General features: G+C 60.0%; 1 protein-coding gene across 1 annotated transcript; it reads right to left on the reverse strand.

The window, feature by feature from the left end:
* Positions 1-13,485: 13,485 nt before the first annotated feature.
* On the reverse strand, positions 13,486-23,197 carry SHH (sonic hedgehog signaling molecule). The gene is given in 4 exon segments (XM_061415307.1): positions 13,486-13,640; positions 13,643-14,317; positions 17,001-17,262; positions 22,412-23,197. Coding segments are annotated over 4 exon segments (1,392 nt in total). The 5' UTR covers positions 22,721-23,197; the 3' UTR covers positions 13,486-13,494.
* Between the last annotated feature and the right edge of the window lie 1,878 nt (positions 23,198-25,075).

Consider the following 25,075-nt stretch of genomic DNA (forward strand, 5'->3'; position numbering starts at 1 on the left):
CTCGTCCTGGCCCTGCGACGCTCTGCCTTCTGCCCACGGACGTTGTCCCGGCCTCTCCACGCTCAGGCCTCTGGAGGCGGCCCCCTTCCGATCGCTGTCTCTAAATGATCTCCCCTTCCCTCGCTTCCGTCATTTTCTGTCTCCTTATATGTTATTCTCCTGGGGGCTTTTGCCCCGCTTTCTTCTTTCTTACAATGTCCAGCAATTTTGTATTGTATGTGGGGCACTTTGCACACATTTTTGGGAGCCTGAATTTTGTTGTCCTGACATGTAAAGAATGTTCATTTTTATTCTGGAGGCAGCCAGCCTTAGGGAGGGCTGCCATGAGCCTCTTGAGACCTGGTTTCCAGCTTGGTTTGGCCCATCTCCGATGGCCCTTGTTCAGGGTGCCTGTGGCCGGGGTCTCGCACGGGCCACCAGGACGTTCTGCGACATTTCCGCTGGGTCGGCTCTGAACCCTCTGAAAGCTCATGGGGACCCTCTGCACAGGTCTGGAGTTCCTCCTCTGGGTAGCTTTGTCCTCCCCAGAATCCTGTCCCACAAATCCCAGTCTGCCCTGGGGGTACTGGAGCCGACCCTGTATGGTGACAGCCCGGGTGCCCGTGTCCAGGGCCTGGAAGAGACGCCACGTACATTTTCCCCTACCTCACACCTGTCAAGGGGCACAGCCAGGCGGTCTGTGGTTGTCTGCTTGGGGTTAGAAGCAGAGCTCCTATCCTGTTGGCTTATCTCTGTAGACTTTATTACCAGGAGACCCAGGCTCAATCCCCAGGTCAGGAAGATCCCCTGAAAAAGGGCATGGCAACCCACTCCAGTATTCCTGCCTGGAGAATCCCACGGACAGAGAGGAGCCTGGCGGGCTACGGTCCACGGGGTCGCAGAGTCACACGTGAGTGAGCGACTAACACACAGTAACACGTTACCTTCTGTTTATCTTGTTGATCACGTGCCCATCTTCACTCTTTAAGCACGTTCTAGAAAGGAAGGACGTGTTTTCTGGGTTTTTCCTGATGTATCTGGAGGGAGTGAGCAGGCAGGACTTGTCCCCAGGTGGTGCCCCAGTGGCACCTTGGAATTCAGGGGTCCCGACCTGGGCAGGAGTGGTGGAGCCTGAGCTGGGGCCCCACCACCCACAGCCACGTCTTCCTGTGTTCGGGGCCCAGAAACCGACGTGGCCTGAGGCCCAGGGACCAAGCAAAGCTGTCAGTCCTTCAGTAGAGAGCAGGTGCTTTCTGAGATGCCCGGTGGGGAATCTTGACGTATGAAGGGCCCTCAGGTCACACTGGACATCAGTGACTTCTGGGCCTCACCTTCCACACTCCTCCTCCTGGATTTCATGGTGACTTGTAAGCCCCAGGTTTCAGGTTAAAAAAGCATTTTTAATATATGTATGTAAATTTCCATACTGATTTTTATAAAACATGGCCTTATGTTTCTTGTCCTTTGTAAAACAAATTTCGAGTTCTCTAGAGAAGACATCTATGGGCTTCCTTGGTGGCCCAGTGCTTAAGACTCTGCCTGCCAAAGCAGGGGACATGGGTTCAATCCCTGGTCCAGGAGGATCCCACGTGCTGCTGGTCAATTAAGCCGTGCCGCAACTACTGAGCCTGTGCTCTAGAGTCTGGGAGCCCCAACTACTCTGCAATAAGAGAAGCCACTGCAACGAGAGTCCTGTGTCTTGCAACGAAGAGCAGTCCCTGCCCCTCACATAGCAGCGAAAACCCAGCACAACCTACAAGAAAAGAAAAGGAGACAAAGTCTACAGCGTATCGAGTACACTGATCATAAGATACTTCTCTCACCCTTGACGTCTCTGAGATGGGTGTGTCTGACACTTGCCATGGAAGCACTCAGGGCACAGTTGCACACATTGTTAATCTCGAAGGCGTCATCAGACAGCGGCGGCCTTGACATTTCAGAAAGCAACCACCGAGGAAGGACCGTGTTGTTCAACTGCTAAGTCGTGTCTGACTTTTTGCGCCCCATGGACTGCAGCACGCCAGCCTTCCCTGTCTTTCACCATCTCCCAAAGTTTGCTCAAACTCATGTCCATTGAGTCAGTGATGCCATCCACCCATCTCATCCTCTGTCGTCCCCTTCTCCTCAATCTTTCTCAGCATCAGAGTCTTTTCCAATGAGCTGGCCCTTTGCTTCAGGTGGCTAGAATACTGGAGCTTCAGCTTCAGCATCAGTCCTTCCAATGAATATTTGGTGTTGATTTCCTTTAGAATTGTCTGATTTCATCTCCTTGCAGTTCGAGGGACTGTCAAGGGTCTTCTCCAACACCACAATTTGAAAGCATCAATTCTTCCCTAAACAGCCTTCTTAATATCCAGCTCTCACACCCACACATGACTACTGGAAAAACCACAGCTTTGACTACGCAGACCTTTGTCAGCAAAGTGAAGTCTCTGCTTTTCAATATGCTTTCTAGGTTGTTCATAGCTTTCCTTCCAAGGTGAGTGGAAACTCCCGCCTGCGCCCTCACAGATAAGTTAGGCAGCTTCGATCGGATAGCACGTGTAACAGCTGCTGTCTACCGGATACTTGTAAGTGCTGGGCACCTGCAACGTGTGCCGTGTTACTTATAATCTATAGCACACGCACACACAGTGTCCAAGGTGCGTTGTGAACTTGTGTCAGCGACTGCTGCGTCCGAGTGGAAGCCACGCAGTGTGGCTCAGTTGTCAGGTTAATGCCGTGAAGAGTCTTAAGACACACAAGAAGCTCATGGGGAATTCGGAGCTTTGGAAATCCCGCTTTGGGGTTGAAGATACAGAATCTTTCTAAGCGGGGGCCCAGGAGCGGATGGAAGTGCAGGGCTGGGCGGGGTCTCCCGGCCCCCCTGAGGCTCCTCCCCTCCGCTCTGCCGGCCCGGGGCCCCCACGTGTCCCGGCATCAGTCCCCTCCCTGCTCCGTTCCTCTCCAGACCGGTCCTCAGAAGAGCTGATCCTGAAGAAGTGAGGACAGGACAGCCTGCACTTCCCCGAGGCGCGGCGTTTCTCTGCAGGGGGACTGCTGACTTCCGCACTGCGGGCAGAATCTGGAATCTGGCTGCCCCTACCACCCGCCCCGAGTCTGGAGCGCTGTTCCCTCCCCTCTGCGGAAGGAGGATGGGCCTCGCTCTGCGCCACCAGACAGCGCCAGCAGGCTCCTCCCCAACCCCGCCGCTCGCGCAGACACACGTGTGTACACACACAACTCAGGCAGCATACTTGCAGACATGCCCACACTCCAGTCACACAGGGCACACGCTCAAACCCACACACTCACACGTACACACACTCACGAGTACACTCACATGCTCAGACCCACATGCTCATAAGTATGTACATTCACGCTCACAGGAACACACACGAAGACACACACACTTGTGTGTGTGTGGTCTGAGGACCCACACACTCCCATATATGCACACTCACGAGTACACACACATACGCTCAGACCCACATACCTCACACATAAGCACACTCATGAGTACACTCTGAATGTGTATTCAGACCCACATGCTCACACACTCATGAGTACACTTACATGCTCAGACCCACATGCTCACACATGTGCACACTCGCAAGTACACTCACATGCTCAGACTCTCACACATATGCACACTCATGAGTACACACATATGCTCGTGTGTGCAGCCACACCCTCAAACACTATCATGATGCCAGTGTGTTGAGCTGTGTATCTGCATCTTACTAGGGTCAGGGCAAACAGCAGGGCCTTGCCCTGGGGGTATCTGTCTGCCCTGGGGGGTTGTGTCTGCCCTGGGTGTGTCTGTCTGCCCTGAGGCGTGTCTGTCTGCCCTGAGGGGTGTCTGTCTGCCCTGAAGAGTGTCTGTCTGCCCTGGGGGTGTCTGTCCACCCTGGGATGTGTGCCTGCCCTGGGGCAAGTCTGTCTGCCCTGGGGGGATCTTCTGCGAACCTGGGGACTGAAGTCACAGCTGGTAGGAGGGCCAGGAGGCCCCTTGGCCTGTACCCTTGAGGAGCAAGGGCCCAGGCGTGTCCCCCCACCTCCCTGGGTTCAGTGGGGAGGCTGGCCCCCGGCCTGGGGTCAGGGGGTCCATCTGGAAGAGGCTGAGGCCGGGGAGGCTGTGCCCTGCCTGGCACACTTGCAGACAAGGTATTTTTAAACTCATTTCCATGACCTAAAAAGGCTCTTTTTGGACTGAACACCTAGTCTTTGGGACAGACCCCGACACCGCCTATGAATAGCTTGGAACACCCAGGGAGGCAGTGATGGCGTCCAGGAGGCCCGGTGTGGGGTACCCCACGGGGGTGCCCGGGTAGATTTCCTTTATTTTTCCACTGTTGCACTTCATTTATTTCCTTGTCTCTGGCTGTGCTGGGCCTTCCTTGCGGCTCACACGTGCGCTCTCTCCAGGAGTGGCACACAGCCTTCCCGTTGTGGAGCGCGGGCACCAAGCGCATGCGCGTGGTGACCAGTGGGCGGCTCCGCGGCTAGTGCGATCCTCCCGGACCGGGGACCGAACCTGCGTCCCCGGCGTTGGACCGCTAATGAAATCCACAGGCTGTTTTGAATCGCACAGGTTGGAAGAGACGAAACGGGGCCAGCCAGGCCCGCGAGAGCATCCCAGGGTGGGACGAAGGGCTGCAGGGCAGAGGGCGGCCTGGCTGCATTGGTGGGACCTGAGTTCCTGGAATTTACAAACACGCGATGGAAGTGTGCTCCTTACACTGAACTAGGAGAAAGGAACACATCTACATATATCCACAGAGCTCCTTACGCCCTGGCCTGTGCCGGCTGTGTTCCGGAGTCCCCGTGCCAGTGGCGCCCTAAACCCCCCCACCCCGGGGCTTCCCCTGCCCATCTTGGCCACCTGCCCACTTTGGGGCATCTGGGCTTCTTGGCTGAGGGCGGGCCGTGTTATTCCTCAGATGCATCTGAGCTCACACTGGCTGCCTCAGTTTCCCTTCTCACGCTCGGTGCTCACCTTCCTGACTCCCATCTTTCCTGCTTCCTTGTGTGCGGGGCGGTGGCCAGGAGGGGACGTGAGGATATGGGGCTGCAGTGAGAGCTGGCCCGTGAGGGGTTGGATCGAGCTTGGGGCTGCCTGGAGGAGGCACCCTTTGCTCCTAGGGTGCAGGGCAGTCACTTGAAAGCTTCTCCTGCAGCCCACAGGCTGTCCTGAGGTCAGTGGCTCCCTCAGTTCAGTTCAACTGGTCAGTTGTGTCTGACCCTTTGCGACTCCATGGTCTGCAGCATGCCAGGGTTTCCTGTCCTTCACCAACTCCCAGAGCTTACTCAAACTCATGACCATCAAGTCGGTGATGCCATCCAACCATCTCATCCTCTGTCGTCCCCTTCTCCTCCCACCTTCAATCTTTCCCAGCATCAGGGTCTTTTCCAAAGTGTCAGTTCTTCGCATCAGGTGGCCAAAGTATTGGAGTTTCAGCTTCAGCATCCGTCCTTCCAATGAATATTTAGGACTGACTTCCTTTAGGATGGACTGGTTGGATCTCCTTGCAGTCCAAGGGACTCTCAAGAGTCTTCTCCAACACCACACTTCAAAGGAATCAATTCTTCGGCGCTCAGCTTTCTTTATGGTCTAATTCTCATATCCATGACTACTGGAAAAACCATAGCTTTGATTACATGGACCTTTGTTGGCAAAGTAATGTCTCTGCATTTTAATATGCTGTCTAGGTTGGTCATAGATTTTCTTCCAAGGAGCAAGAGTCTTTTAATTTCATGGCTGCAATCACCGTCTGCAGTGATTTTGGAGCCCAAGAGAAAGTCTGTCACTGTTTCCACTGTTTCCCCATCTATTCGCCATGAAGTGATGGGACCGGATGCCATGATCTTCGTTTTTTGGATGTTGAATTTTAAGTCAACTTTTTCACTCTCCTTTTTCACTTTCATCAAGAGGCTCTTTAGCTCTTCGCTCTCTGCCATTATGGTGGTGTCATCTGCGTATCTGAGGTTATTGATATTTCTCCCGGCAATCTTGATTCCAGCCTGTGCTTTATCCAGCCTGGCATTTTGCATGATCTAATCTGTATCTATGTTAAATAAGCAGGGTGACAACAACATACAGCCTTGATGTGCTCCTTTCCCAATTTGGGATCCTTATGATTATACAGTGGAAGTGACAAATAGATTCAAGGGATTAGATCTGATAGGCAGAGTGCCTGAAGAACTATGGATGGAGGTTCATGACATTGCACAGGAGGCAATGATCAAGACCAACCCCAAGAAAAAGAAATGCAAAAAGGCAAAACAGTTGTCTGAGGGGGTCTTACAAATAGCTGAGAAAAGAGAAACTAAAGGCAAAGGAGAAGAGGAAAGATATACCTATTTGAATTCAGAGTTCTAAAGAAAAGAAAGAAGAGATAAGAAAGCCTTTCTCAGTGATCAAGGCAAAACAGAGGAAAACAATAGAATAGGAAAGACTAGCGATCACTTCAAGAAAATTAGAGACACCAAGGGAACATTTCATGCAAAGTTGGGCTCAATAAAGGACAGAAATAGTATGGACCTAACAGAAGCAGAAGATATTAAGAAGAGGTGCAAAAATACACAGAAGAACTGTACAAAAAAGATATCTATGACCCAGATAACCATGATGGTGTGATCACTCACCTAGAGCCAGACATCCTGGAATGTGAAGTCAAGTGGGAAGCATCACTACGAACAAAGCTAGTGGAGGTGATGGCATTTCAGTTGAGCTATTTCAAATCCTAAAAGATGATGCTGTGAAAGTGCTGCACTCAATATGCCAGCAAATTTGGGAAACTCAGCAGTGGCCACAGGACTGGAAAAGGTCACTTTTCATTCCAATCCCAAAGAAAGGCAATGCCAAAGAATGTTCAAACTATTGCACAATTGCTCATCTCACATGCTAGCAAAGTAATGCTCAAAATTCTCCAAGCTAGGCTTCAACAGTACGTGAATCATGAACTTCCAGACGTTTAAGCTGGATTTAGAAAAGACAGAGGAACCAGAGATCAAATTGCCAACATCTGTTGGATCATAGAAAAAGGGAGAGAGTTCCAGAAAAACAGCTACATCTGCTTTATTGACTATGCCAAAGCCTTCAACTGTATGGATCATAACACACTCTGGAAAATCCTTAAAGTGGCTCCCTGGGCGCGGATAAACAGGAGGGCGAAGGCGGTGTGTACTGCAGGCTGGCGGTGGGGGGGCGGGTGGGGTGGGGTGGGTGGCGGTGGCGATGGTGACCATGTGGCGGGTGTGGGGGGGAGTGGGCTTCTTGTGTGGACGCACCACGGGCTAGTCAGTCGTGATGCTCAGCATGCACCAGCAGGGAAGGAGTTCTGGGTGCGTGGTCAGTGTCAGTCTGCCAGGCTTTTTCTTTCTTCTTGAACATCTTCCTTGGAGAAGAGAAAGGGCTGAAAAGATGTGTTCCCGACAGCAGTGTCCGCGCTGGGCTCTTTGCGGGAGGGACCGGCCGTGGATGAAGACCAGCGGGCTCCTCCCACCCTGGTTGTGCACCAGCCAGCCCTGGGTTCAGCGGGAGAGGGGTTCTCTTAGTGCCTCTGGCCCCTACATGTAGCCACAGGGGACACTGGCGCAGGGCCGATGGCTCAGTCCCTTTCCACTGAGAATGTCATCCATGGAGGGATGGTCCCCGGGGAGACCACCCAAGGGAAGGGTTCTGGGGGTGTCTGTCACTCAGGAGACAGCTGGTGATAGCTCAGGATCTCCACGGAGCCGACCCCGAAGGCTGGTTCACAGAGATTCAGATGCCTTCATCTGGAATTTTCCAAGATCACAAGGTCATCCTTTTTCTTGTGTGAAGACAGTGTGGCCGAGTCCAGGTGAGGCCTGTGCCTGGGAGGCGCGGTCCAGCCTCAGAGCAGACGTTTCTGAGTTGGAAGGGCCCCAGTGTCCCCTACCCCATCTCCTTGGGGATGGACCAGAGAGGGGGCTTAATGCCCCTGGCCAAAGGGCCACGGCAGGGCAGAGCCCAGCAACCCCCATCCTGGTGGGAGCAGAGTCTGTGGCTCTTGCTTCCTACCAGCTTCGCACAGGCCATCTGCTCAGCCCATGGCCATGGGGACTCCTTTCCAGGCCCTGGAACCCCTGCAAGGGTCCACATGCCCAGGAACCCGGACCCTCAGGGGCAGGGCCCGGTGGGCCGCACCCCTGGCCCGTGCCTTGCTCTGAAGGTGCTGCAGCCTGGCTGGACGGGGGGCCCTCCAGCCTGGGAACCCTAGGCCCCAGTGAAGGGAGACGAAGGGTCTGAGCCTGGCACGGTCCCAAGGGCCCCACCCTGCCCCGCCGCCCGCGTTTCCAGCCTCTGCTTTTTCCAACACGGTCACTTTCTTCCCTTTTGTGACCCCTGATATCCTTCAGAGCACCTGCCCCGGCCCGGGGCTCTGGGGCGGCGTGAACGGCTGGGCTTCAGCTGGGGCCACTGAGAGTGTGGGGTGGGGCACGGGTGCTTCCGGCTTCACCCCGATACGGCAGGTCTCCCCGGGGCCTGCCTGGCCGCCGCCGCCCTCTCCCTGAAGGTGGGTTCCGACATTCGGGATGCTCACGCCCCAGCCGGTCGGCACAGCCCTGCTGGCCCCTCCTGGCCACCGGCCCGAGTTCCGCGCCGTGACCAGCAGAGGGCGCTCGGACTCCACGCAGGGCCTCCGTCCCGCCCGCCCGGCCCTGCGGATGCTGGACCCCGGGGAAGCTTGGGCGGAGAGGAGGCTGCTCCCGACGACGGAGGGTGCCGCCTGACCCAGCACGGCCGCCGCTCCGCTGCCCGGGGCAGTGGCCGGGGGGACGAGAGGCCGCCCGGGAGTCCTGGCGCTAAGTGGAGGGGCCGGCACCCTCGGGAGGCGTCCACGGGAAGGGCAGTGGCCGCCCAGCGCTGGAAGCGACGGGCGCTGACCCTCAGAAGGATGCTGTCTTCTCCTACAGAGGCCACGGAATAACAGCACCCGCAGCCACAAGTTGCAAGGGAGCGGCCAGGCCAGTCTCCACTCGGTCACCCCAAGCTGAGGCCTGCACTTCAGGGCTCTGACACGGCACCCCCCACCCCAGCCCCTCAGCCCGCCTCTGCTGTAGATCCTGTTTTCTGGGTTCTTGTCTGTTGGGTCTGGCTCGAGGGTTTCAGCTGGGATGCTGATGACATGGACCAGCTGGGTGACAGACACAGGGACCCAGAGCCCAAAGCTCCTTTCAAAGGAGGGCTGGTTTCCCTGCCTTCTGGTTGCCTGGCTCAGAGAGGGAAGCCTTGAGCCCTCCTGGGGTATGGAAAAGGGGCATCCAGCAGAAAAGGTGTCCCCCTCCCCTGGAGGCAGACACACAGGCCCCGGGACCCAGAGCAGTAGGTTCTGTCCACCAAGCAGCTCGGTCGGATGGGGGAGCCCTTGGATTTTTGGCATCATATTTCTTCGAATTTATCTTTTGGGATTTCTGGGTCCTCTTATCTAAACCAGTCTCCCCCTTCTGGGAACATAGCCGCCCTCATCCTGGAAACCAAAGATCCCACTGGAAACCCAAACCTTCACACTGTTCCCCTGTCTCCTCCCTGGGGCCCGGAGCCTGTGTACAGAGTCGTGGATCACTGTCAGATTCTCGTTCACCTTAGAAAATCAAAGCTCAGCCAGGAAAAGCCAGGAGGGCTACCTCCATATGCAGGCTCCCTAGTTTCTCAGCGGGGGCGGTTTTCACCAGGTGAGGTGAAGCCCGCGTGGCTTCCAGCGTCTGCCTGTGGGTCTGTCTCCAGTTTGTCTCCAGACTGGCATCAAGTTCGCCTGTTACAGCAGCAGGTCTTCCTGGATTTGTTACACAGTGAGGAGCATGGCAGCCTTTGAACCCCAGTAGAAGATGCAGTGTGCTGGCCACACCCCAGAACGTCCCAGGGTACCCCACTGCAGCCCCCCCACCTCCATCGCGTAAGTGACAGTCACTCAGTCGTGTCTGACTCTTTGTGACCCCATGGACTGTAGCCCACCAGGCCCCTCTGTCCATGGGATTCTGTAGGCAAGAGTACTGGAGTGGGTTGCCGTGCCCTCCTCCAGGGGATCTTCCCAGCCCAGGGATTGAACCCGGGTCTCCTGCATTTGCAGGCAGATTCTTTAGTGTCTGAGCCACCAGGGTTTCCATGTGAGATTTGCAAAGACCCAGAGAGTACACATTTCAGGCTCTGCGGGCCATGTGGCCTCCAGTGCAGCTTCTCAGCCATGAGAGCCCTGGGTGGGAGAAGGCAGTAGTAGGCAGAGGAATGAGCCACGCGGGGCAGATGCAGGGGCCTGAGGGTCCAAGGGGAACTTACTGGTTGGAAACTGAGTTATGAATTTGATAGAATTTTCACACATAAAATATCCTTCTTCTTTAGCTGTTTTGTTTTCAACCACTTAACGTGGAAAACCCCATCTCAGCTCCCGGCCTGCACGAACACAGGCCGCTGGCCAGATCTGTCCCTGGGCCGAGGATGGCCGATAAGAAATCCTGTGAAGGTCACTTCCCTGGGCCTCTCCACCCCTCAAGTGGACTGTTCTTTCACAAGGATGGACTGGCCACTTCTCTGCGTCACTGGGGAACCCAGCTCCTCCCCGCCACCCCCGCCCCGGGCCTGGAGCTGGCTCACGGGCAGGCACTGTGTTGATTTCTTGCCACATCTTGCGGCCGGCCAGCATTCTTTGCATGTCAGCCCGCTCCATGCGGAGGTGATGCTGACAGCCAGGGGTCTCCACCAGGGGAGGAGGGGTCTGTCTCTCCCAGGCCCCCGCTGGCAGCTTGCTCAGATGGATGGGCTCCGGCTGGGCCCCAGGGCCCGGCCCTCCCCTCCCTGATGGGTCTGCAGCGTGCACGCTCTGCATGAAGTGTTTTCTTTCACGTTTTGGGGACACCGTGGTGGAAGAACGCGTGAGCCGCGGATGACGGGAGGGGACAGCGGTCCTCCCACAGAACAGACACAGCACAGCGTCTCTGTGACTTCTTTAATTTTTCAAACAATAGAGCACAAAGACAACAGGTTCAAGTACATTCGGATATGCGTGTTTGACAAACAGACGTGCATTTAGCCACGAGGGAGGCGGCAGCAAGACCACACGCACGCCTGGCACCAACGGTCGGTTGGTCCTGACACCCCCGACCACGGAGAAGTGGGCCCTGGGCCGGCGTCAGCCTGCACTGATCCTTGCCGGGTGCTTGGTCTGTCTACATGGTGGAGGTGGAAAAGAGAATTCTCACCAGGAAGCTGGGAAGGGCCTTGAAAGGTGGGATCCCCGAGGGGCGGGACCACCTCGCCCGGCCAGGAGGGGGCCTGGCCTCTCTCTGACCGCTAATGAGTCAGGGGGTCACCCAGGCCTGAGCCCACGGTGTGCCCGGTTAACTGAACACTCAGACTTGAGACTTGAACAGTCACCAGAGCAGAAACCCCCAGACTCAGCAGGGCTTGTAACCTGGCTGACCCCCTAGGAGACCAAGGAGAATCAGGGACCATTCCTGCCTGGACGGCAAGCTCCGGCCCCCAGCCCTGTCCATCGGGGCCCTGGCCTCGTGGAAAAGCCACGTCTCACCAGACCTGGAGCACAGAGGCCCCCAGGGGCCTCAGGAGTGGCTTCCCCAGACCCTGCCCTGGTGGGAAGGAGGGGGGCCCAGGCCATCGGCTTCAGTCCTGTGCCCTCGCCCCAGGCCGGCCTCCAGACAGGCTTCATCCGCTGAGAAGCCCTGGGACCTACACGGCCCACCTGCCCAAAGCACAGGCTCACACCGGGGCTCGAAGTGCCCAGTGTGAGCATGGTCTTCACTGGACGGAAGCCCCCAGAGCGACCCGCTGAGGCGGCCAAGCAGCAGGCGTGGGGCACCAGCAGCTCATGGAAGGAGGGGTGTGACCTGGGGACAAAGGTCCTTGCCTGGCGCCACTCAAGACAGCTTGGAGACCCGGCGTGGCCCGAGGACCCCAGCACCCCCAGGCTCTAGGCATCTGTGGGCAAGGCGCGAAGGCCAACGGCCACACCGAGCAGGCGGGGAGCATGTGGGCAGTGCGTGGCCCTCTCCTTGGGGACCCTTCTGAAAAGGGCACCCCAGGACTTCAGAAAGCAGTGAAGGACTGTCTCCCTGCAAGGCCGGGGCGGTGCACCCCCACCTGGGGCCACCAAGCTGGGGGAGCAGAGTCAGCCACGACGACACGGAGCCTGGGGAGGAAGTTCTCGGTGACCGAGCCCCTCCGGACGGGTTAACCTATGAGGAGGCAAGGGTTGGCGGGTACCCAGCTCGGCACCGCCATCCTTGGAGCAGGGCAACTTTCACACAATAAATACAGAGCTGAGGTTTCTCCAGTGACCAAAACAAACAAGTCAGTTTGGTTACCTGCTTTGGTTCCCTAAGCAAGCTGATCTGAACTCACAGTTTGAGCAAAACATCTAAATACAATACTGGGAACTCCTGTTAGCACTAGGTTTCCCAAACAAGCCAAAAAAGCGAAGCAACAGGAATTCTTAGTGATTATACACTAACCAGTCTGTGCGCGGCACATTTTATTTCTATAAAACTATTACAAAATATTCAAAAATACATTTTAGTAAATTTACAGCAGTTATTTCTCAACTTATTAATGCAAAAACATCCTTTGTTTTTCTCTGTACAAACTACAGGCTCCATCCTTGTGGGCTCATCACTATGTGCGCTTTTAAAAAATATTATTTTCTAATAAATTCTTTGACGTTAAAAATAAGAGTTCTTCCAGTTTGTCCAAGAAAAAAAAAAGTTATGTGTGAGTGAGTGTGTAACAGTCTTGACTTCCAAGAATGTGGCCAAAATGGTGATGACAAAGCAAATATTAAACCCAGAAGACAATACAGGCGATGGCTGTGACATTGGAAGGTAGTTAAATTAAAATAATATATTTTCATATTTTACACTATTTCAAAAATGAAATGTAATTCAGTTAAGTATTGATCTCTCAAAAATCTAATTTACAATTCTGTGTATAAAAATATAATTTGTGGACCCCCATGAAGCTTGTTTTAGTTTACACTTGCCGAAAAGCAGGAGCGTTGCAAAGGAGGAGTGGAGAGGACAGAATTCTGCTTTCTGAAAGTCAGGTCGAGGGGCATGTAGAAAAATAGACTCTGAGCGGGTGGCTTGGCCTCACAAAATAATCTTTTCCCCTGTGAGTACAGTTCACATGATAATAATAAATTATCCAAGAAACAAACTATTTAAGGCTCTTGAAGGTCCGGTTCATATTATTTTAAAACATCTATTCATACCAAACAAATAAATAGCCAGGAGAGGTGAAAAAAAAAATAACCAAAATTAAAACAAGAATCAAAAAGTCAAAAAAATATATATATATAAACTAAAGACGACGACAGAATTTCTCGGGGTCTTTGATTCCTTATAGTCTACTTTGGACTGTCCTACTTTATTCTTATTCTTACTCTTATTATAATTAAAGTCTCATTGCGTGCGCTGTTGCCGTGTGTCCTTTGCGGCGTCCGGCCCCCCCCCCCCGCCCGCCCCGCCCCCCTCCGGTGCCCTCCCCGGCCCCCGTGGCCTTCAGCTGGACTTGACCGCCATGCCCAGCGGATGCAAAGCCTCGCTGTCCAACAGCCAGGTGCCTATTTGGTAGAGCAGCTCCGAGTACCAGTGGATGCCCGCGGCGCCCGGCGCGTCGGCCGACCCCGGCGCCCCCGGCGCGGGCGGGGGACGCGGCCGCCGCCCCCGCCGTCGCCGGCTCCGCCGCGGTCCGTGCGCCCGGGCGCCAGCGCGGCCAGGAGCGCGTGCGCCAGGCGGTAGGGCGCGAAGGCCCCGTGCGCCCAGCTGTGCTCCTCGATGACCGCGTAGCACGAGGCCAGCACCCGGTTGATGAGGATGGTCCCGTGCGCCGTCAGCGGCGCGTAGGCGCCCGCCGTCTCCTCGCGCAGCGTCACGCTGTGCACCGCGGCGGGCAGCAGCCGCCGGGCCCCGCCGCGCTCGGCCACCACGTACACGTGCTGGCCCGGCCGCACGCGGCTGGCGAAGAGCGCCCGGCGCCCGGGCGCGCCCCCGCCCGCCGCCGCCGCCGCGGCCGCCGCCGCCGCCCCCTCGGGCGCCCCCGCGGCCGAGCCGTTGTGCGGCGCCACGAAGAGCAGGTGCGCGGCGGTGAGCAGCAGGCGCTCGCGAGGCTCCCGCGTCTCGATGGCGTAGAAGACCTTCTTGGCGCCGCGGTCGCGGTCCAGGAAGGTGAGGAAGTCGCTGTAGAGCAGCCGGCCCTCGTCGTCGGCCGCCAGCACGCGGTCCCCGGGCCGCAGGTCCTTCACCAGCTTGGTTCCGCCCTGCTCCAAGTGCACCGTGGCCGAGCCCGGGAAGCAGCCGCCCGACTTGGCCGCCACCGAGTTCTCTGCGGGGAGGGAGAGGCGAGACAAGGGGAGACGGGGGGGGGGAGGGGGTGGCGGTGAGTCCGAGAAGGAGGCGCCGGTGGAAAGGGCGGGGGCGCACGCTTGCGTCCCGCGCGCCCAGGCTGGGGATACCTGTGGCTCCGGGGCGCGGGGGAGACAGTCCGGCCTGGGCGCGCGCAGACCTCCCTCCCTCATCCCCGCCCCGGAGGCCGATTTCAGATGCAGACGCATTCCTTAACGACTCTCTTAGGGCTGCACCGGCGGTGCCAAAGGTCGGCTGGCGTCTCCGGCGGGAGGCCGGTTCCCCTCCTTCCCTTCCGCCTCCCTCACCCCCACCGCCGGCTTCGCACACACCCAACCTCGCCGCGAATTCACAGGGTATTTGCTCTCCACTTGGAGTCCTCAGGAAGCCTCCTCGAGCTTACCCGCGCGCCGGGGCGCACCCTCCTTCCCTCCCGCCTCGGCGGGGGGCGCGACGCCCCTGCCTTCGTGCTCTCCGCACCCAGGCCGCGCGGCTGGCACCCTGGGCCGCCCACCCCCAGCGCCCAGCGGGGTTGGAGTGGGGGGGCTTGGGGGTCGGCCGGCTGGTGTGTGTGTGTGTGTGTCGGGGGGAGTGCGGTGAAAAATAGCTGTAGTAGTTGTAGCAACTGGACAAACATTCCAGAGCTTTTCCTGAGGTGTGAAAACCCGGGGCTGTGTGGATTTTCTAATTAAAATCCAATAAAGGGCTCGCCATTGTCATTGTGATTTCTGCACCAAACAGGAGGCGCTCTTGGAAGAGGGGACCCTTCCCCCCCGCCCCCCTACTTTCTCCGCGCGGCCGCCCCCCTCCCTGTTTGCTCAGGTGCAACGCCCCTCCCCCCGCCCCGCAGCGATTCACACGCGGGCCCTCCAGAGGCCCGGGCCTCACAAGCACTATTTGCACAGCCAGGCCTCTCTTGCAAGCACTCAAGATGTGTATTTGAATTTTAAATGGCGGGGCCTGCTCCGCGCTCGGGAAGCCCCGGGTTCTCAAGGCCCCTTGACTACCGGCTTTCTCCGGCCTCCGTCGCTCTCTGAGGCTCACTGTCCCCGGGACAATAATCCCGAGGAGTCGGGCGGCGCGCGGGGGGCCGGGGAGGAGGGGCGGGACGGCCCCCCGTCTTCTTTGCATTCCAATCTCCGGGATCAGGCTTTTGGCAAATAGAGATCGCCAGAAAGAATCTTCCTGCTGGAATTACTGAGGGTATTTAATCTTCTCATCGTTTTCTCGGGCATGAAGTGCAGGGGCCGGCCTTTGGAGGCCCGCCGCAGCCGCCCGCAATGCGCCCGGGACTCAGGCGAGCCCGAGTCGTCGAGTCGCACGACCCTGCCTGACACGCACCGCCCCGCGCCCGGCCCGCGTGAGCGGAATGCCAATGAGCGGCTCTGCTGCACGCCCGGCCCCGCGCCCCCGCCGGGGTCCCGGGCCGGACGACCGTTGCTCATTTGCGCGGAGACCTCCTGGGACCACCCCCACCCACGCCAGCCCCGCCAGGGGGGGACCCCGCGGACCGGGGCGGCCGGGAGGGGGCCGCGCGCCGCGCCTCCGTTTGGGAGCCCTGCGCAGGGCCGGGGGTGAGGGGCGCGCCTCCGTTTGGGAGCCCCGCGCAGGGGCGGGGGTGGGGGGCGCGCCTCCGCGCCCTCCAGCGGCTGAGACCCTTTTTCGGGCTATAAACCCAGACCTTCTGCCCACCGTCCACACCTTGTGTGCCAAGAAGCCATTATTTTCCTTTCCTCCAAAGTGTGACGACACTTCGCAAGTGTTTTTCCTCCTAACATGTGCTAGTAAAACACAGGTTAGGAGACAAACAGGCAAACCCAGGGGTGAGGGAGACGCAGCTCCTCCGACATCCCCTGTGGACTGCTCTGCTGAAGGCGCAGCTTCTGCAGCGGGGTGGCGGGACCGCCCGGCCGAGTCGGGGCCTGCGCTCGCGCGCGCGCCTGACTCCCGGAGCTGTTCCTCGCCCGCAACAGCGAGTGGCGTTGCAGGCCCAGGGAAGCGGCCTAGCGGCGCAGGGCGGCTAGGCTGGTTCCCGGGGAGGACGGGCGCTCCGGGCTGGCGCCCTCCAGATGTTGGAAGCCGTAACTACTGGCTTTGTGGCCGGCCGCCGGGCTTCGTCCCCCGGGCCGGGTGAGCCGGGTTAGCCTAGGCTCCGGCGGGGCGGGGAGGGGCCGGGGTTTCCACCCGGGGCGGCTCCTCCCGCGCAGGGGGGCGGGGGCGGAGTGGGGAGTGGTTCCTTCTTAAGCCCTCCGGAGACAAAGGCTCCGGGCCAGAGCTGGCTGTCTGGGCTGGGCTGCCCTCTTTCACCCGGAAAGTACCCCCAACCCCGCCCCGCCACCCCCAATCTCCCAGTCTCCTGCCACCTGCACTGGGAGCTCCGGAAACCGGGCTGGAGGAAGGCTCGGGAAGCCAGATACGCTCTGCATCTGGACTCCGAGGACGTGGGCCTCTGCAGCCTCCAAGGTGGGGCATGGCGAAGGGCCTCAGAGAGCACGGCTGTCCCCCCTCCCCGGCCCCCCCGCAAACAGCAGTCGGCCTCCAGGGCCCTCCCTGCCCGTCCCCCACCTATCTTCCTCCGGGCCTGGCGTCAGCCTGTGGGGTGCAGAGCTGGAGGGGGGCGGGAGGGGGGCGTGCTGCCGGCAGGGGCGGGCCCGGCCCCTCACCTGCTTTCACGGAGCAGTGGATGTGCGCCTTGGACTCGTAGTAGACCCAGTCGAAGCCGGCCTCCACGGCCAGGCGCGCCAGCATGCCGTACTTGCTGCGGTCGCGGTCCGAGGTGGTGATGTCCACTGCGCGGCCCTCGTAGTGCAGCGACTCTTCCGAGTGGTGGCCGTCCTCGTCCCAGCCCTCGGTCACCCGCAGCTTCACGCCCGGCCACTGGTTCATCACGGAGATGGCTAAGGCGTTCAGCTTGTCCTTGCACCTCTGTGAGGAGAAGAGGACACCCCAGAGGTGTTAGCATCCAGGCCTGCCAGCCACCCCTACCACGGGCCACCCTATGCCTCCCCACCCTATGCCACCCCCGTCCCTGTGGGCTGTTCAGCCCAGCCCCCCAAGATGCAGACTGTCCAGAGAAGGAAGGAGACAAGGCCTGGACCGGGCACTTGGGTAGGAGGGGTCCTGGCATCTGGGGGATGAGTCAGTTCCCTCGGAGACGACCTGGGGACTTTCTCTGCATCTGAAACAGCAGAGGCTGGATCGTGGCGCGAGAAGCAGATGAAATTTCTCTGCAACAAGTCAACTGTGCGTTTCTGGATGATGGCGGCAGGCCTGCACCCTCGGCCAAGGTGCCCTCCAGCCCTGCCCTCTCCTGCTTGGCCCCATCGCCCAGCACCTGTGCGAGGCTCCACCCCTCTCCCTGGACAAACCCCTCGTCTGGAGGCCGCAGAGACGCCGGGGCGCAACGTTGCCGCAAAAAGAAAAATACACTGCTTCTCAAAGAATTAAAAGCCTTGCCTTATCTCTGTGCCCTCCCGCCTGCCCTGTGCCTATCTGGGGCAAGACTTAAGCCAAAGGTAGAGAGGCAGGTGGGACGCTGATAGCGACTCGAGGGGCGGGGGAGCCGGGAGTGAAAGGCAACCAGGTGAGTTATAATTTTCTATAAGGCCAGGGCCGGATGGCAAACATTCTTTATCTGGACAGCCGCATTCCTTTTCCCCGTGGAACTCTTTTTTTCCCCAGCTTTTCTGCGGTCTGATTGTGACTCTTGTTTTCCTTAACCTGTTCCCTTCCCCCCTCTTGTTTTCTTGGCCGGCTCAGAATGGTGTCCTGCAAGTTTGAAGAGCAAACTTAAGAGCTGGAGGAGGGGTGGGGAGGGGTGGGGAGGGGAGGGGTGGGGTGCAGTGGGGTGGGGTAGGGGGGGATGGGGGATGGGGAGGGGGGAGGGTGAACTGGAGGCTGGAGGTGGGGGGGCCCTCTGAGCCCTTGTCTTGGGGAGCCTCCTTCTGGAAACTGTCCTTGGGGTTCCCCCTCCTCCCCACAAGGAAGCTGCCTTCCCTGTGGGGTAAAGAAGCAGTGGATAGGCGGGACTCGAGCCAAGGCAAAGTTGTGGGAGTTCCTGCAGGATTCTTGGGTCCCATTCAGATAAGGATGCGAGAGAGCCTTGGATCACGTGTGCGTTGCTGTGGACAGCAGCTCACTGGACTGTTGCACCGCGGGTGGTGGGTGCGGGATTGCAAAATGCGGGAGTGGTGACCAAGTCAGGACGGGGGCATCCCCCAAAGAGGCAGACTCGAGGGGGAGGTAGGTGACAACTCCAAGCTGACTTGTGCAGAGGGTGGGGCTGACCTCCAGCGGGGACCCCGGATCCCGAGATGACACGACGCCCCCCGCCGGGACCCTGATTATGGCTGGGGGTGGGGCCCGTCCTACGGAGTGGGGGTGGGGGGTGCCGAGGGCTCTGGCAAGGGCTGCTGCCGCATTTTAAGGGGACGTGACCGATTGCGCAACAGGAATAGTCTTGTGTATTTGGCAGCAATAAATACCAGTCTATGGTTGTAGGGTTAAACATACAACAAATGTGTGTGTTGGGGGCGGGGGGGGATGCGGGCAGAGGACTAGGGGGCGGCTCTGGTAACAGGTCAGCGCTTGCAGGTTTCTGGGCCCGCCAACAGTTTTCTTAAAAAAAAAAAAAAAAAGTCGGAAGGACAGAGTTTGAGTGAGGTCATCTCGAGGACTGAATGCGTTTTACATGAAAATCAATCAGTAAACCAGGGGCAGTTTCGAGCCGGGATGTGGAAGGCGCTGCGCAGGCGCACACCACGACGCGCACACGCAGACACTCGCCTCCCGAGCCCCCATGGCACCCCGGCTCCCTGCTTTCGGGGGGCAGGCGGAGCTTTTTGATGGCTTCCTCGGGGGCCGCTGGCGAGGGGGAGGGCGGGCTGAGGAGCACCTGTACCGGCCCCCCGCCTTCTGAGCTGCGCCACCCGCGCAGGCGATGGAGAAGCCGGGCGAGGAGCCCCCGGGCCGCGCCAAGGCAGGCCCGAGTCGGCGCCCCGCGCCCCACGCGCGCTCCCCCCGCTCGGCCGGGCGCCGGGGGCGGGGGGGCCTCGGCCCCGCGGCTGCAGGACGCTCCGCGCCCCGGCCGGGCGGGGTCGTCGCAGGCAGAGCCGGGAAGGCTGAGCCGGTGATCAATTCACTGGGTCGTGTGCCGCGAATCAAGCCCGCCTCTGTGCAGCCACCGTGAAGCCCGGCGGGGCCGGCGGGCCCGGCTTTGTGTCGGCGGAAGGCCGAGCTGTTCCCCACGCCTGGGCTCCCGCCGCCTCCCCCGTCTGCGCAGCCGCTCCGCGCCCCGGGCAGCCAAGCGGGGGCTGTCGCCGCCGACGGGCTTCCCCGGCGCGGGGGAGGGGTGCCCCAACTTCACAAGGGTCCCCCCCCCGTCCCGCACGCGCCTCTCTCCACGCCTCCGCCCCCACTGCAGAAAACCAGGCCCCTCCCGTGGAACCCATCGCGGAGCGCCGCTCCCCGGGGACCGCCACCCACCCCCCGGAAATCTGGCGGTCCCCACCGCCGCCCCCGACCGGCCCCCGGCGGCCCCCTGCCCCCTCGGAGCCCCCAGGCACCCATGGCCGGCCTGCGGGGAGAGCGCGTCGGTCTGCGCTCCCCCTTCCCCGCCCCGAGTTAATATTAACAGGAGCGCCTGCGTTCCTGAACTGCTCTCAAAGTTCCACTGGGGACGATCTCGCCATGGTTGAGGGACTTGGGCGGCAGTCCCATTAGAGAGACAGGGACGCACAGAGACAGGGGAGGAGGGACACGCACCTGAGAACAGTCTGGGCGGTTATCTTAAGTGGGGGGCCCGCGGGGCGCAGGTGCCCGCTCCCCCCCCTTCGCCGGCCCTGCCCTCCCCGCCCAGGTCTCCCGCCTTCCGCGCTTTAACTCTTAGGTCGGGGGCGCGGGAAGGACGCGGTGGCGGAGAGCAAGGGGGCACCTCTCAGGCCGCCCCCCGGCCAGCCTCCCCATTTTCAGGGGGCGTTGGGGGGGGGGGTCCCGGCTTCGATCCTGGCCCGCCCTGCCCCACCCCGCCCCCTCGCCGGCTGCCCCTCCCCCCTCCTTTTGTGTTGGGAACGGGAATAGCCACTGCCCAAGGAAAAAAAGTATTTGTTTTCGTTTCGTTCGTCTGAGGGAAGTTGACAGAAGGTCAGAAGTTCAAATGCTGCCAGCGCACACGGCGGCCGGAGCGGCCCGGCGTCGGGCCGCGCGGCCGTGGGTCCCGGCGGGGGCGACTAGGGGCCCGGCGGGGGGCTCGGCCGGGCGCCCTGGCCCGGGAGGCGCCCCCGCCCGGGAACCGGCCTGCCCCCTCCCGCCCGGTGCCGCCCGGTGCCGCCCCTGCCAGCCTGGCCGTCGGAGCGCCGCCGGGAGCCCTTGGCCGAGCCCGCGCTCGGGCGCGTGGAGGGGCCGGCGGGAGGCCGCGGTCCAGCCCCGCGCGCACTGAAACCCGAGCCGCGGGATCGATAACCCGGGAGTAAGTGGAGCCGGGATGCGTCCGCCCGGGTGCGCGGCTCCGCGCGCTCGGCCCGGGTGGCGGGGCTGCGAGGCCTGCGGCCCCGGCAGGGTGCGGGCCGGGGACCCCGCGCCCTCCCGCGCCGGCCCCGAGAGGAGCGCGGCGCACGCCGAGCCCTCTGGCTCTGGGACCACCGGCGCCCCCGCCCCCGCCGCTTTCTCCGGGATCGCGCCCCTCTCGCCTGGCTCCGAGGGGTCCTGGGAAGGCCCCTTCCGTCCCGCGGGGGTCGAGCGTGAGCCGGGGGTAGGAACCCCGCACGCACCGGGCCCCCCGCGGCCTGCGCAGAGTTAACTGCGGCTCTCGCCGCTCCCGGCACCGGCGCGCGCGTCCGCACTCGCGGGCCAGATTTAAGGTGGTCGGGAGCAGATGCCAGCGAGCCGGGGAGAAGGACCTTCTCCTCCCCCGCTCCCTCGCCGCCCTCTGCCCGTCCGCGGAAGCCCGCTGCCCCGCCGGGCCCTCGCCCTTCTCGGCTCCGCCGCAAGGCCGGGCAGCGGGCCGGGGAGCGCCGCGGCCCCGGAGGTGGCTCCCGGGTCGCTCCCGCCCCCAGCCTCCCCCGCACCAGCGCCCCGCCAGCGCCGCTCCGTCAGCGGCGGTGCGCTCCTGGCCCTAAAGGTAGGACTCGAATATTTTAATAGGGCAATAAAAAGGATGTTGACCTATATTCCTCAGGAAATCCATTTCTAGCTTCAGTCCTACGTGCGTGGAGTTGGCGGAAAGTCTCCCACTGGCGGGGAGATGGGCAGTCAGGAGTCTTCAGCGGAGGTAGGGAGGGCGAGAGGAATGTGTGTTTCGCTTTGGTTCGTCTCTCCAGCCCCCTCCCGCTGATACCGAGTCTCTCCTAATTCCTAGGCAAGCAGGTTGAAAACTAGCGTGATGCAATGCCAGTAAGTTCTAAGTCCCTCCCCTCAAGTACCGCGGGCTCGGGAGAATCAGAGGGCATCCTTAAAGAAATATCGATACATTCACACTCGGATGGGCACAACCGCCCGCGACCGAGTGGCGGTGGAAGCTCTGTGATCCGGGCAGGGGCCAGCCCGGCTGCTTCTGGAACCCCGACCCTTTGTCAGCACTGCCTGTGGAGGGGCTTCGGTGGGGTGGGGGCGACAGAGCGGGGGTAGCGGTGGGAAAAGCAAAGCACCGAGGAGAAAGGAGAGGGTAAGCGCAGAGGCTACACCTGCCCGGTGACCCCGACACCCCTTGACGCTGCCTCCTTGCCTCCTCCCAACTTGGAAAGGACAGATGACCCCAAAAGGAAGGTCTCCCCAAGTTTCCAGCCAGAGCCAGGCAGGATGGAAAGGCCATCCCAGCAGGATGCATGCGGTCAGGGGCTCCCGTGGACCGCATGTCCTGGCGTCCTTACCCCCCACCCCCACCCACAACTTGTCCATCTGGACCCTTCACCTCCATTCCCCTCCAGGAAGAGGAAGGCACCCGGAGGCCCGCAGGTGGGTGGGGAAGGAGCGGGCAAAATCGCCTTTCTACCTGCCTGAAGAGCAAACAGACCGAACTGCATGGTTACACATAACCCCTTGAAAGCAACACACTCCACGCCCCGCGCTGGGTTTCTACCTGAGTCATCAGCCGGTCCGCTCCAGTGTTTTCTTCATCCTTAAATATGATGTCGGGGTTGTAATTGGGGGTGAGTTCCTTAAATCGCTCTGAGTTTCTGGTGATCTTCCCCTCATATCTTCCACTGGCCCCTAGGGTCTTCTCCGCCACGTTGGGGATAAACTGCTTGTAGGCTAAAGGGGTCAGCTTTTTGGGGTTCCGCCTCTTGCCAAATCCCCTGCCGGGTCCGCACGCCAGCCCCGAGCACATCAACAGCGAGGAGACAAGCAGCACCAGCAGACATCTCGCCAGCAGCAGCATCTCGTCCATGGAGCCCGGGGACCTGGCGGCCGGCCGGCGCAGGTCCGAGTGCGCGAGGGTGCGGGTGTGCGAGTGTGCGCGCTCTGCCTCCCTCGCTCCGGCTGGCTGCTGGCGCCCGCGCGCCCTGCCTCGCTCTTTCTTTTCCTATATAACCTTGCCCGCCGCCGCTGCGGGGGACTCGCCACCGATCCGCACCCAGACGGGGGCTGGGACGGCAGGCTGCTGGCCGCTGATAACGGAACGCATCGGAGTTGGGGCTCAAGACAGCCGGCAGAAGACAAAAAGAGTCTGATTTTAAATGGTAGCAAGCCTGAGAGCTTGTGCGAGAGGCTGTCTTCAGTACTATATTATAGCTGGCAGGGCGGATCTGATTGGCCGAAGCCGCACAAGCTTGTCTTCTGATGTTTAACCCTAAAAAAGACTCATTTTTTTCCCCCCTCTGTTGCTGCTGTGGCTTTATTTTTACCTGAAGGCTTCTAGTTAAGAGAGGAAAACATCTTCACCGAAACAAAGGTGAGAGGGAGGGAGGAGACAGGCGGATGAGGATAACCTCAGTTACCCCTGCCCTGCACACACCTCCCATTCCCCCTTCCCTTCCTCCAGAATGGTAGATGCTTCAGTTAAAACCAACTTAAGTTTTTAAAGGACAATCTAGACTCAGTGTCCCCCACCCTCAAGCTTCCATCACCAAACAGTCTCACAAATGTTTGTTGGGCAGAGCTGCCCAGGTCTTATTTAAATGTTTTCCCAGGGACTTTATCATGCAGGCCAGGTCTCCCTGCAGTTGAAAGACAGGGGTGGGGGGGCGTCCTCTGCTCCTGAAGGTTCCAGTCGCTACAACTGGTCAGGACGCACATCACACACCATGTGGTGCTGTTTGAGGAGCTTCTGACACCTTAAAACAACGCGAACCTGCTGCTCTTTATTGTGCTTCACTTAATGCATTATTTTTAATGCCCTGAAAGTAGAATAGAGATGAGCTCAGGGGCTGGTGCAGAGTGAGCAGAGGGGATGGGCCGGCCGGCTGGGCCCGAGTGAGTCTGGGGGGCTGCACCCCAGCTCAGAGCAGAGGACAGTGCTGGTGCCTGTGTGGTGGGCGGAGGCCCACTGTGCTGGGGACGGAGGGGGGCAGCGGTGAGTGGACAAGGCTGTGCACACACCGCCCCCACGATTGCATCGATCGGAGCAAAGTGCAGGCCAGGGATGAGGTGAATGTGGAATTCAGGCTCCTTGCACATCACGCTGAGCTGGCTTTCCCTGGAGCTGGGCAAGCCAGTCATCGTGCCCTGGGGGCTGCAGCCTGGGGTGGGGCAGGGCGCTGGGGGCACACCGTCCTGGTCAGAGAGGGGCGTCCAGGAGCTAGCTCAGCGCTCAGGGCCGGCAACGCTGGAGCTCTCAGGTCCTGCCTTTAAAGAACAAACTCAAAGTCTTATTTCAACCAGAAAAAGAAAAGCAAAGATCCACCCCCCCACCCTTTTGTAGAATATGCCCTCCTTCTGGGCCCTGCCCTATTGCTCAGACACAGTAACTGCTGGGAGTGGGGAAGGGGGCGGGGCTCTCCACGTGGAGAGGACTGAGCGAGGCCTGGGACTCACTCTGCAGTTAAGAGCTGTCGCTGGGCCCCAGCCACAGTCCGGGCGAGCTCCACGCAGACACGCTTTGCTGGGGGTGGCATGGAAGGGGGGAGTCGTCAGAGTCTGCAATGCGGCCCTCACAGACACCCAGCATCACCGAGGCTCTGCCGTCCAGGAGCCCCTCCCCTCTCCATGCTGGTCTATGATTCGTGGGGCATCAACCCAACTTCCTCAAGGCCTCCCAGTGGGACAGAAGCGAAGGGTCACACAGGCCTGGACCCCGGAGGTCGGTCTGCTTGGGGCGGTGGCCTCGTGCAGCTCAGTGTGGTCGTGACACAGATGGAGGTGGGGGCTTGTCCTCAAGCCCCTGGGCCCTGGGGACACTCCAGCCTCTTGACCGCCCTCCCCCGGACACTGAGTGGCGTCTCCCTCCCTCCAGCCCCTTCCCTCCCCTCGCCTTTTCCTCTCTTAGAAAGGCAAAAGGCCTGCAGCACTGGGTCTCGGACCCCGCAGCCGGAAACCCAGGACCCATGTAGCCACCATGCGAGCAGGAATGCTCCCCCAGAATCCCGCCAGGACCCCAGACCAGCCAGGCACCAGAGCGAGGCTGGCACTTGGGGAACCAAAGCCTGAGTTCCTCAGCTGCAGAGGGCTTGGAGACCTGGGGCCTCGGGGAGCGGGCACTTGGCCCGTCACTCCCAGGAGGTGGGAGGTCCCTTCTTCTGCCCCAGCGGTGGGGGGCGGAGGTTGGGCTGAGGCCCTCCGTGCCCGCCAGCCCAGGACACCCTGA

This window comes from Bos javanicus, chromosome 4 (genome assembly GCF_032452875.1).
Source record: "Bos javanicus breed banteng chromosome 4, ARS-OSU_banteng_1.0, whole genome shotgun sequence".
In the NCBI taxonomy this organism is placed as follows: domain Eukaryota; kingdom Metazoa; phylum Chordata; class Mammalia; order Artiodactyla; family Bovidae; genus Bos; species Bos javanicus.